The sequence below is a fragment of the Corythoichthys intestinalis genome, chromosome 9 (assembly GCF_030265065.1).
Source record: "Corythoichthys intestinalis isolate RoL2023-P3 chromosome 9, ASM3026506v1, whole genome shotgun sequence".
NCBI classification, from domain to species: Eukaryota; Metazoa; Chordata; class Actinopteri; order Syngnathiformes; family Syngnathidae; genus Corythoichthys; species Corythoichthys intestinalis.
This window is the reverse complement of record NC_080403.1, coordinates 48,195,315-48,208,363: the sequence shown is the minus strand read 5'-3', so window position 1 is coordinate 48,208,363 and position 13,049 is coordinate 48,195,315. Positions and strand designations below refer to the sequence as shown.

At 37.0% G+C, this 13,049-nt stretch overlaps 1 protein-coding gene across 1 annotated transcript; it reads left to right on the top strand.

Annotated features, from left to right (window-relative positions):
* Positions 1-650: 650 nt before the first annotated feature.
* On the top strand, positions 651-11,781 carry LOC130922387 (heme transporter hrg1-A-like). The gene is made up of 3 exons (XM_057847134.1): positions 651-1,091; positions 6,857-7,024; positions 7,158-11,781. The coding sequence occupies exons 1-3, from the start codon at positions 962-964 to the stop codon at positions 7,292-7,294; spliced, it is 435 nt and encodes a 144-aa protein (XP_057703117.1). The 5' UTR covers positions 651-961; the 3' UTR covers positions 7,295-11,781.
* The last annotated feature ends 1,268 nt before the right edge of the window (positions 11,782-13,049 follow it).

Sequence of the window (13,049 nt, the reverse complement as noted above, 5' to 3'; positions counted from 1 at the left end):
TCTGAAATACTCAGACCAGCCCTTCTGGCACCAACAACCATGCCACGTTCAAAGTCACTCAAATCACCTTTCTTCCCCATACTGATGCTCGGTTTGAACTGCAGGAGATTGTCTTAAACCATGTCTACATGCCTAAATGCACTGAGTTGCCGCCATGTGATTGGCTGATTAGAAATTAAGTGTTAACGAGCAGTTGGACAGGTGTACCTAATAAAGTGGCCGGTGAGTGTAAATAACTTTATGCTGAGAAAAAAATACTGTTGTTAAAAAAAAAAAAAAATTATAAGCAGTTACTCACAATTACTCATTACTTGAGTATTCTTTTCACCAAGTCCTTTTTTTACTTGTACTTGAGTACATTTTTGGGATGGCTACTTATACTTGAGTAATATTATTTTGAAGTAACGCTACTCGAGTACATTTTTTGGCTACTGTACCCACCTCTGCTTTTTACATAATGTAAATTTTAAAGCAAGTGCTTTTGTATTTTTACGTCAATTTTTTTAGATGCTTGCACTTTTACATATGCAAGTTTTTTGCACCTGTTTCTGTACTTATACTTCAGTTAAAAAAAAAAAAAAAAGTACGTAAAGGACGTGCTTTATCCACCACTGCTTGAAGTGGAAACGAATTATTGGGAATGATTCTCACATTCATACAAGTGTTTTCTTTTGTTCCCCAAGAGGTCGCTGCGTTCCCACTCACATGGCATCGAATCGTTACATGATAGTGTTTTTGCCCAGCGTCCGACGACGTAGAAGGACACTTTCTGTTTGAGACTGACAACAAGATAAGATCAACACGGAGTTGTAAACGCTTCGCCATGGAGGCTTTTCGTATATGACAGCAAGTGCGCCACTTTGGTCTTTTGCGCCTGTGCGCGAATCTTAGATTTGTTTTGAAGCAGCTCTTGAATTCTTTTACCTCCTTGCTATTTTTTTACTTCAGTGTTTTTGACATCATGGTTGTAAACAAAACGTACGTGAGTGTCGGCTATGCCTCGGTCGGTTTGCTTGTGGGAATGTCTGCTTTTCTGGTGTGGAACGTCGTGTACAGACAGCCGTGGACCGCAGCCATGGGAGGACTGTCAGGTAATGTGGAGTTGTCAATCTTTGCCATAGCAAAGCGTGCTTGTTCCAAATCGACAAATTGATTGTTTGGGGGGAAAAAAGACAAATTGAATATATGTTTAAAATTGCTGGGTGGTGTGTTTTACTGCTTTTCTACCGTACTTAAAATGACTAGCAGAGTACACAGATACACAGCACGCGCAGATGGTTGTTGTAGTACCAGTACTGACCTGTGAGAAGTTGCATAGCAGCACAGAGCAAAAAAACAAATCAAATGAGGACATATGGAGGTAGATTTGTGTCTTTATTATTCAATCAAAAAAAAGAAGTTGCTCTAATCAAATAAAAAGTCGCTTCAATAAAAAAAAAAAAAAAAAAATTATATATATATATATATATATATATATATATATATATATATATATATATATATATATATATATATATATATATATATATTATTTAAGTCAAGTTTTTTTTTTTTATTGAAACAACTTTTTTGATTGAAGTAATGTAATTTTGCGTTTGGACCACATTTTGGCTAGGACATGTGTGTCTTTATTATTCAATCCCAAAAAAAAGTTGCTTCAATCAAAATATATATATATATATATATATATATATATATATTTTAACTCGTTTTTTTTTTTTTTTTATTGAAACAACTTTTTTGATTGAAGTAATGTAATTTTGCGTTTGGACCACATTTTGGCTAGGACATGTGTGTCTTTATTATTCAATCAAAAAAAAAAAAAAGTTGCTTCAATCAAATAAAAAGTTGCTTCACTCAAAAAAAAAAAAAAAAAAAAAAAAAAAAAAAAAAATATATATATATATATATATATATATATATATATATATATATACATTTTTTGTATTTTATTTAAGTCAAGTTTTTTTTTTTTTTTTGAAACAACTTTTTTGATTGAAGTAATGTAATTTTGCGCTTGGACCACATTTTGGCTAGGACATTTGTGTCTTTATTATTCAATCAAAAAATAAGTTGCTTCAAACAAAAAATATATATTTTCAAAAGAAAAATCACTTCAATCAAAAAAAAAAAAAATCGTAGAAAAAAAAGGTTTGAATGTGAAAAAATATTTGAGACTCAGAAATTTGCATTTGAACACTTCATTTTTCATTGAAACTTTTCTTTGATCGAAGCAATCCTTTTTGTGTTTGAGCCATATTATAGATAGGACATATGTGTCTAAATCATTCAATCCCAATAAAAGTTGCTTCAATCAAAAAAACTTTTTAATCAAAGAAAAAAAACCTTTTGGAAAAACGTTTTTTTGAAAATATTTTTTTTATTTGAAGTATATATATTTTTTATTGACGTGTCACTTTTTTTGAAAAGCAAAAAAGTTTTAAACTTTTTTTTTTTTAAGTGGAAAAAGTTTTGAATGCACTTTTTTTTTGAAGTGGAAAAAGTTTTGAAGGCATAAACTTTTTTTTTTTTTAAAGTGGAAAAAGTTTTGAAAGCACTTTTTTTTTTTTTAAGTGGAAAAAGTTTTGAAGGCACTTTTTTTCGATTGAATCATTTTGACACAAAGAGCCAACTTCAACGCTACTTCCGACATGTTTGAGTGGCAGGTGACTACGCCAATGACATAAAAGCAGGAAGTAAGAATCATGGCCACCAGGGCTCCATCCAGCCATCGGGCTCTGATGGAGTCCAAGCCGAAAATAGGGCACCGCTACGGGGGTGTGACATCGGTGAGTGCCCGCGATGGTACAGTGCTCTGTCGTAGACTACCGGCGAGTCGCTGGCGTCCGCGCCGGGAGCCCTGTTGCTTCAGCCTTGAATGAGTATCGTGTTACTCGCTGGCCGTCCACTCGACAGCCGGCCACCAGTGTGCCGAGACAGTGCACAAAAAAAAAAAAAAAGTTTAAAACTTTTTGCTTTTCAAAAAAAACTGACACGTCAATAAAAAAACCTATATTTCAAATAAAAAAATATTTTCAAATTGATTGAAGCAACTTTGTATTTGATTGAAGCAACTCTTTTTTTGATTGAATAATAAAGACACAAATCTACCTCCATAAGGATTTTTTAAATCAAACCCTAGCCTTTATAACAGAAATTATATTTTTAAAAACATGCATGTTACCCAGTTTCATGCCTGCCTATGACTTTATTTTAAATTACGAAAAAAAATGCATTTTCAGTTTTCTTTGTGACCCGAACGACACTTGAAATGCTGTGTTGAATTTCAGCTAAATAAAAAAAAAAAAAAAAAGAATTCAGGTTAAAGAAAACTATGGTAGTTCCCTGCAGTCACAACAACTCTGAAATAATTTCAGACATGCAAGTGGATCCATGGATGTGACCTTTGATCTTAGATTACGTTTGTAAATGCCCCGCTGAAAGTTCTCTTATGTGATAGGATACACTGTCCTGTAATCAACTTCACTTATGCCCCATTGTTATACAGTTTAACTCTGCCCCCAAGAGAAACTGGAAGCCTTCAACATGCCAAAGTCTTGCAGCGACGAAAGGAGGAAAAAACAAGTTTGCCTAACTGACTCAGCTTGCGACAACTTGCTGAGTCATGGTTCTGATCACAAGTATCCAAAACGAGCTGTTGTGGTTGAGCGGTTAAACAGCCGTGTGTGCAATTTTCTGAATTTAAAGCAACACTTGGTAACTTTTCAGTTTTGGTCGATTTTAGTTTTTATTTTGCCTTAAGGAAGACTGTGTTTCCAATAAGGATCAGCGCACACCCACGGTGTTGTAAAATCATCAATCAATCAATCAATCAATCAAAAATCAATCTCTCGGTCGCCTGCAGATGGATTAAACAACATTTCTGTTTCCAGCGGTTGTGTGATAGATGAATAGTAATAAAGTAATGAATCCCGTTGTGGCTAAACAATAGCATATGACGGTTAGCAACCGTGTGGCTTAGTATGGGTGATCCCCCCACTTGACGAGTTCTTTATATCCTGCCTTTTTTTTCCCCCTCCTCAGACAAAACTTTTTGTCTCTTTTGTTGCTCTGCCATCTTTGCAGGATTCACACGAAAGCCTTCGCATCGACTTCTGTCTTTATAATGAAATGGAGAAAGGGGGAAGTGGAGTATTCCATAAAGCTAGGCCCGTTGATCGGGAGGGGCAACCGGCAACCTGAATGTCCCTTAATTTATTTTACTTTACATTCACATACTTCTTTTTTATTTTAATCATTGTCTGATTAAATATTATGTTCTACTCGATATATACTTATAGTATATTATGGAAAGTTGCGGTACTTTCAACTCTGCACCGTAGTGTGGAGTGGACGGATGGACGGCTCGTTTGTCGTCAGTTTGTCCGGGTCTTCCTTGAGGAAGGTGGCGATGTGCATAAAAACACAGAGACACGTCGGATGGCTTTATTTGGGGAACTTTTATTAACAATGGAGGACTCACAGCCACTCAACTCAGCGCTACCGCGCAACAACTCTCAACAACTCCGATCTCACCCCCTTACGCTTGCCCACTTCTTCGTCTGCACCAAATTGGTAAAGCCGGTCATATCGTATGGCGTGAGCTTCCTCAAAAACTGGATTTAACTGATGTTATAAATGACTTTGCTGTCAAAAAATTTAGGAGCATCACAGTTTGAGGGCTTGATAATCCCAGGGATGTGGAGGGGCAGGCACAGGATGTTTATTTATACTGTTTTGTTGCTTAGCAGGCAGGCATAGCACTCTCAGTTGAATTTTACTGTAGCCTACATAACAGCCCTGCGTAAAGCAGTCAGGACATTTGTAGTTTTTTGAGGGGCAGGGTTCCTGCCACCCTCCTCAAATTTAATTATTGCTGGTGTAAATGATACAGACCCCCTCAAGATATAAAAGAGGTGTCATTCAACTAGTTGTCTGTCGACATATTATCACAAATGTTATGAAAATATTTTATAAAGGTTGAAAAGTTACCTGGTGTTGCTTTAAATGGGTGGGACTGGTTAAAATCACACTTTTGTCACCAAAAAATAAAAATAAAAAAATAAAAAAGATAATATGGAAAATATTTATTTCAAGGCCATTAACTAAAAATTGAGAAAAAAAATCTCGCTGAATTATGTTTCAATCTGGTGTTACTTTGTCTTATGAATTTAATTATGTGACTAAGGTTATAATACATTTTTCCTGTTGAAATGAGTTCAAACAGTATTAATCCATGCTCTCATTATATTGACACTTGACATATAGCACATTACGGCTGCAGCTATTATTTTCGTAGTCGATTAATCAATCAACTTATTAGTTCGAATAATCGAGTAATCGGATACGGAACATTTCAAGATTGCACTTTCAAATGAGCATTGAATGCAAATACAAAATAAAATTCCCGAGTGTTTCTTCAAACACTCGTGATCGACAAAAGAGTATTCGGAAGATGAACCTTTACACAATCGGGGGGGGATGGGGGGGGGACTTGTAATCATCACACAATCTGAAATGTTAAAATTGCTATTCAATAATTTGCGTCCTATGGTCTACTGGGGACGGGATCTAATAAGCTTCGGCTTCTCCCGTCAGCCCTTTTCTTTCCGGGTTTAATTGAATGTAAACACAAATGAATGCTATACGTTTGGATTGTTGCCTGTTAGGGCTGTCAAAATTATTGCGTTAACGGGCGGTAATTAATTTTTAAAATTAATCACGTTAAAATATTTGACGCAATTAACGCACATGCCCCACTCAAACAGATTACAATGACAGCACAGTGTCATGTCCACTTGTTACTTGGGTTTTTTGGTGTTTTGTCGCTCTCTGCTGGAGCTTGGGTTCGACTGATTTTCTGGGTTTCAGCACCATGAGCATTGTGAAATTATTGACATCAACAATGGCAAGATATTAGTTTATTTTTTGATTGAACATTTTACAAATTTTATTAAAACGAAAACATTAAGAGGGGTTTTGATATAAAATTTCTATAACTTGTACTAACATTTATCTTTTAAGAACTACAAGTCTTTCTATCCATGGATCGCTTTAACAGAATGTGAATGCCATCTTGTTGATTTATTGTTATAATAAACAAATACAGTACTTATGTACAGTATGTTGAATGTATATATCCGTCTTGTGTCTTATCTTTCCATTTCAACAATAATTTACAGAAAAATATGGCATATTTTATAGATGGTTTGAAATGCGATTAATTACGATTAATTAATTTTTAAGCTGTGATGAACTCGATTAAAAATTTTAATCATTTGACAGCCCTAAAATAAATGAAAAAAAACCCTATCCAGAATAGAACTTCCATTTAAAAAAAAAATTAAAATACCTTAGCTTAGCCTCAAAAGGTATAAAAAAATAAATTAATTAATGAGGATCGAAGTGCAAGAAGAGAACAATTGGCTAACTTGCATAGCAAAGTCTGCTAGCTTATATGTGATATAACGCAAAAGTTTATTTTTATTTTTATTTTTTTAAACGGCTAAATATACCTATAAGCTAAATTACGAATGCATAAAAAACATATTAGCTGAAAAAAAAACATACATTATGTTGGTCTTAACAGGGAGCAGCTGGTTTCAGCCATGTTCAGTGAGTCGTGTTATATTCACTGTTGTGCTTAACGAGCAGTATATCCACCCAAATCAATAAAACTGAATGCAAAAACTTTAAAAACAAACCATTACAACGCCACTCTAATTAAACAAATACTCAAAGCAGCAAAATTTGATTCAAAGCTTTTTTCTAATCGAATTACTCGAGTTAATCGGTTAATTGTTGCAGCTCTGTTGCACATAAATAGCCCTTTTATTGTGTATGTTCTGCCCTTCAGGTGTGCTGGCACTGTGGACCCTCATAACTCACATCATGTACCTGCAGGACCACTGGCGAACCTGGTTGAAAGGGCTCAAGTTTTTCTTTTTCGTCGGTTTATTCTTTTCTGTGCTGGCGGTTGTCGCTTTCATCACCTTCCTGTCAATTGCTATCCAGAACAAGGAGTGTGAGTCCCCAATAGTTCGCCTATAATACCTCATCCACAACCCTAACGAGGACAAAAATAGATTGAAAATGGATGATTCTATGACATCAATCTGTAAAAATATGAATTACCATGACATTTTTCTCTTCTGCAGCCCTGACTGACCCACGCAGTCTCTACTTGTCTTGCGTTTGGAGCTTTATGACTCTCAAGTGGTCCTCTCTGCTTGCTCTGGCCTGCCATCGCTACCGCAAGGAGTTCGCCGACATCAGTATTCTCAGCGACTTTTGAAGTCGACTGATGAGTGGGGAAGATTAAATGAAGGACTAAAGGACATACTTAGTATTTGAAGGGCATTTTACCACAGTTACCACTTCGTTGTAGTGGTCAGCATAGTTGTTTTGACAAAAATGTACCGTATGCCAGCGGTAGGTTTTGATTTGGTATATGATTGGTAAAGAAACAGTCACATTGCTAACATAGATTTTGTTATGTTTATGATTGGGCAGGTTAGATTTGAGATTGCTGAACACCGAGGCTGAACATTTGGGGGCCCTAAGCAAAATAATGCAAAGGGGCCCGTATTTTTGGCCCACCACTTCGTCACAGTATACTGTGAAACCCATACGTCCATATTTTGGATATTAATCAGATTTTGTTGCACTGTATACTTAAAATTTCTCCCCCCAAATGATTGTCAGTACTTACAGTAGATAGCGCCAAACCTTTTTCTAAAAGAGGAAAGAAAGAAGTTAAGGAAGAACTTTTATTTTTTTTAAGCTTGTAATCAAGTATCAAAACTCACAAAAGTCAAATAAAGCAAACTGTAGTACAAAAAAAAAAAAAAAAAAAGCCAGATTGGGGGCCCCCCAAGTGGTCAGGGGCCCTTAGGAGCTGCATAGTCTGCGTATATGCTGGGCCGGCCTTGACCGAGGCTGAAATTGCTAGTTAGAAAATAAGACCATCTATCGAGACGCGTTGGATAGAATGAAGCCAGTACAATATTGTGGAACAAATTTTGATTGTAAATATAGGTTCAGGTTTCTTCTTGTTCTAGCCGTGATGACTCACAAATGATGTATATAATGTACATGCAAGTGCAATGCGTTTTCTGAAATCTCTTCAGTAAGCATCTTGTATAGTTGCAGTTTCGTGTAATTATCAGTAGGGGGCACTACCACTCCATCAATATGCCTGATATCTCAATTTGGTTGTACTTGAAGACGATACTTTTTCTTTTTTTTTAACCAATGATGAGTTAGGTGTGACAGAGCATTCCCATATAAAGTATTCGCCCCCCCCCTCCCCGTATTGTTTTGAAATATGAGATGTGATAAAGATAAAAGGATGTGTCATCAAGAGTGCCTTTTGCATTATTTTAAATTTTATAATAGCAATTTAATCTACCAATCAATTGTCGCTCAGTGAGATTTTCTTTTCACAGTATGAGAAGGTAACTTTGTGCATCCAAGTGAATATGTATGTAGAAGGGTTGCATCTATAAAATGATGATTTCAAAAACCTCTGTGTGGAATTTGAAAAACATGCTCACACACACCCATCAAACCAACATCAAAACACTTCCCATTTTTACAGAGCAGGGCCTATTTCACAGTTTCTGTTCCTGCAAAATAATTCATGACAAAGGAATACAACTTGTCCTGAGAAAGGTTTAGAGGTAGCAGATGTACCAATCGGGCTTTTATTGTGTGATTTGCACCAAGGATAGAATTTGCGCAGTCATCTGAGAAACCCTTTAGATCAGGTATGTCCAAAGTCCGGCCCGGGGGCCAAATGCGGCCCGTGGTCAAATTTCATCCGGCCCGCAGCCTCTGTCATAAAACCCATAACATCTGGCCCGCACATAGACTTGATAAATTGAGCATCATATGAAGTAACTTACAATAAGTGCTTTTCCTCATTTTCCTACTAGAGGGGAGCAGTACTCTGAGTGACATCAATCCGTGTGATGCTTTACCCCAAATGTTCTAAAATGGCGACAATAAACAAAAAAAAAGGAACGTTGACTGTGAGGGCCGGTGCTTCTAGAGTAGGTGGAAATTGGACTACCATAGTGACCTGAATATAAGACTGTGTTTTTTGCATTGAAATAAGACTAAAAAATTGGGGGTCGTCTTATATTCGCGGTCTAGACATTATACCCATTCACGACGCTAGATGGCGCCAGATATCATTGAAGCGATGTTCTGTCATGACAGATCTCGCTTCTCTCAAGTTTAACCAGTTTGCATTATTTTATTGCAATTAGGGTTGTTCCGATCATGTTTTTTTTGCTCCCGATCCGATCGTTTTAGTTTGAGTATCTGCCGATCCCGATATTTCCCGATCTGATTGCTTTTTTTTGCTCCCGATTCAATTCCAATCATTCCCGATAATTTTTCCCGATCATATACATTTTGGCAATGCATTAAGAAAAAAATGAATAAAACTCGGACGAATATATACATTCAACATACAGTACATAAGTACTGTATATGTTTATTATGACAAATCCTCAAGATGGCATTTACATTATTAATTAACATTCTTTCTGTGAGAGGGATCCACGGAGAGAAAGACTTGTAATTCTTAAAGGATAAATGTGACTTTGTATATTGTGACTAAACATTGCCATCTAGTGTATTTGTTGAGCTTTCAGTAAATGATACTGCAGCCATTTAACTTCTGCCCAAATGCATGATAGGAAGTGCAACCATGATTGTGCATAGGGGCACCAATTGATATATCTTTTCTGCGTTGGGAAAGAACATAGTGTGTTAAGAAAATGATCAACTACTACCTTTCTTCCCCACATTGCCTCCCACGTTATTTTTAATTGCTGAGAGAGGTATTGTAAGGCTTTAGCCACATAAAAAAAGGCTCCAAAGGCTGTCAAAATTCTCTCTACTCATTATACGCTGCCTATTAGCGCTATCTATAGGTAAAACGGCGACTTTATAGATTGAACGCGACAATGCGTGAGTGGGTCGTGCAGAGCATGCATTAATTATTTAACGTGATTAATAAAAAAAAAAAATTAATTACCACCGTTAACGCAATAAATTTGATAGCCCTACTTTAAGCCAAAACTACTCTGGATGAGTGTAAGACATTTTGTCTGTAACGTTAAATACAATTAGAAAACGATTTAAATTAAAAAAATATGTATATTAAAAAAAGGCATGTCCGATATTTTTTTGCCAATTCCGATACTTTAAAAATGACGTGATAGGACCCGATCGATGCCGATCAATCGGGACGTCTTTAATTGCGATGTTTTTCCTTATTCAGGTTTGTTTCAAGACTACAGTTATGACACATCTCAGCTACTCTCAAGTTTAACCAGTTTGCATTATTTTATTGCAATATTTTTCCTTATTCAGATTTGTTTCAAGACTACAGTTACAGTTAGACTTCACTTTGATGGTTAATGCAGTTATTGCAATTTTGTTATTTTATCACAATAGATTGGTTTATTTACATTTCAAAAACCAGAAGCCATTCGTTTACGAATGTGATGGCACTTTAGTTTACCTATTTAAATGTTCAGATATTAAGATTTGAGTGAGGCAAAATAACATGTTTTTTCTCTCAAATATAATGTTATAATCATTTGTTTCAGATGTACTGTAATTATTTTCTGTATAAAAATTAATTTGGTGTTCAAAAAGTGTTTTTATAAACTTGAGTCTAGAAAAAGAGGGGGTTGTCTTATAATCAGCTCCGTCTTATATTCAGGCCAATACGGTATTTCTTTACTGAACTACGCAACAACTGTGTCTGCCTCATTTGCCAGAAGACAGTGGCTGTTTTTAAAGAGTTCAATGTCAAGCGACACAACCGAACGAGACACACTGACGTGTACGACAAGATTGCAGGGAAGGAACGCTACAAGAAACTGAAGCAACCTAAAGCTAATTTGTTTAAGAAAAAAAAGTTAAGTGAATGGTCAACTGCATGTGATATGCATGTTTCAAATGAACCAAAACACATGCTTAAGATACTTGAAATTATAATAAAAAAGCAAATGTGAAACAGAATGGCTTGCTAAAATTTGTTTAAATACATTGTTGTTGTATGTAAAGAACCTCAGCCAAGGTCGGCCCCTGACATTTTTACCACAGCAAATCTGGCCCCCTTTGCGAAAAGTTTGGACACCCCTGTTTTAGATGAAAAACTCACAGCATTGCCTAAGTAACATTAAAATGCTGGCCAATTACACCATTACACATTTTGATATGTCTCTCATAGGTACGGTTGCCAACTCCCTGAAAATAACAATAAAGGACACCTCATTGGTAGAGCTGGCTGTCAACCTTTAAGTATTACTGGTATTTGTATGTGAAAACTACTTAAACTTTTTTTTTTTTTAAATCAGAATTACAATGTAATATAGTGGTTTTACTCAAAACTGAATTAGGTACATATTTGAGTCATATAAGCACATGGAAAAACATTTTGACAATACAAATATTCATCAACAATTGTATTTATATATATATATTTTAAAAAAACTACAATCTGTCCTGCTAAATTTAAAACTATAATTTAACCCTTAAGGGGTTAGAGTTAGGGGTACTGGCCTGTTGCTCCGGCTGTTGGTGGTCCACCTGGCTGATTGCTGGCGCTGTAGCTGGCCCCCGCTCCGGATGGCGCTGAACCTGACCATCTGCTGCCACGGTAGCAGCCTCCTGCCACGGCTTGGCTGGCTGTCAATGAACCTGGCTAGCGGCACAGCAGCTAGCCAGGCCTCTTGCTGCACCCGGTCCATCCCATTAGCATGATCGCTGCTGCTGCCCTCATTGCTGGTTGTTGCTTTTCTGCCTTGTTTTGAACCATCTTCCTTCTTTATGAAAGATCCTGGCTGCTTGATCCCCAGTTGCTGCAAATTTCCATTTTTTTTTTTTTTAAATGTCAGGGGCGTGATTTGTTGGTCCAGCATTTCAGGGCATCAACAAATCTCTGACTCTTTCAAATGACATTAGATTTTTATAAACAACATTGTTACCGGCATCCGCAAGGGGCCGCTGTCCCGTTTCAGTGCGATCGGCATTGCCAATTTGGCATAGAAGAAGAAGTGGGCGAGCGTAAGGGGGAGAGAGAGGGCGCGAAAAGGATAGTTACACAGGAGTGCGCCGTTGATTGGCTGACTGTCCCCCGTTGGTTTTTGTTTAGTTTATAAAAGTCTCCATGCAACAGTCGTCCGAGGTGTCGCTGTGTTTTTATACACTACACCACCTCCCCGAAGGAAGAACCGGCTGTAGGAGCGACGACGAACAAGCCACGGAAATCACCGGTCCACATATCATTATTATTTTCTATACACGAAAGGTGCCGGATCTGCCCAAAAAAGTCTTGAAACACAGGGAGGCCAAAATCAAGAGGAGCTGGATCTTGTTCCGGCAGGATCCGGCACAAATTAACCCCTGCTCTTATATCGTCCCTACCAGGGGTAAATTTGAGCTGGATCTTGCCGGAACAAGATCTGGCACCTCTTGATTTTGGCCTCCCTGTGTTCCGGGACTTATTTGGGTAGATCCGGCACCTCTCGTGCATATAAAATAATAATAATATAAAAACGTTGGGGGTAAAGAAGGAGAGGAATCGTTGATGGCTTTCTCCACTTTATTGTGGCAACAATAAGAAAACAATAAACAAAATAATAGTGGACTGCTGGCAAATTCGACCGTGAACTTTTGCTTCTCGCTCGTCTCCCCCTCGCTTCCTACTACTCACAGCTCTCCAGTCCCAGCGTCTCTTAAACGGATCGTGCATAGTGTCTTGTTTTAAGCTTTTTCTTGACAAAGGTATCAAACACACGACGTTCTGACAACTTTGTTTCTTTATTAACACATGGAGCTAACAGTACGAACACAGCTTGAGGCTCTCGGCAGGCTGTGCTTCTCTATCGCACTCCCGCATCACGTGACCTAAACAACAGTAACGTTGCGTGCACTTCAGGGTGCCTCGGAAAACATTATATCAGAATATTACACATAGTTACGGACATTACAGTATGAAATAAAATAATGATATGCATGAATTA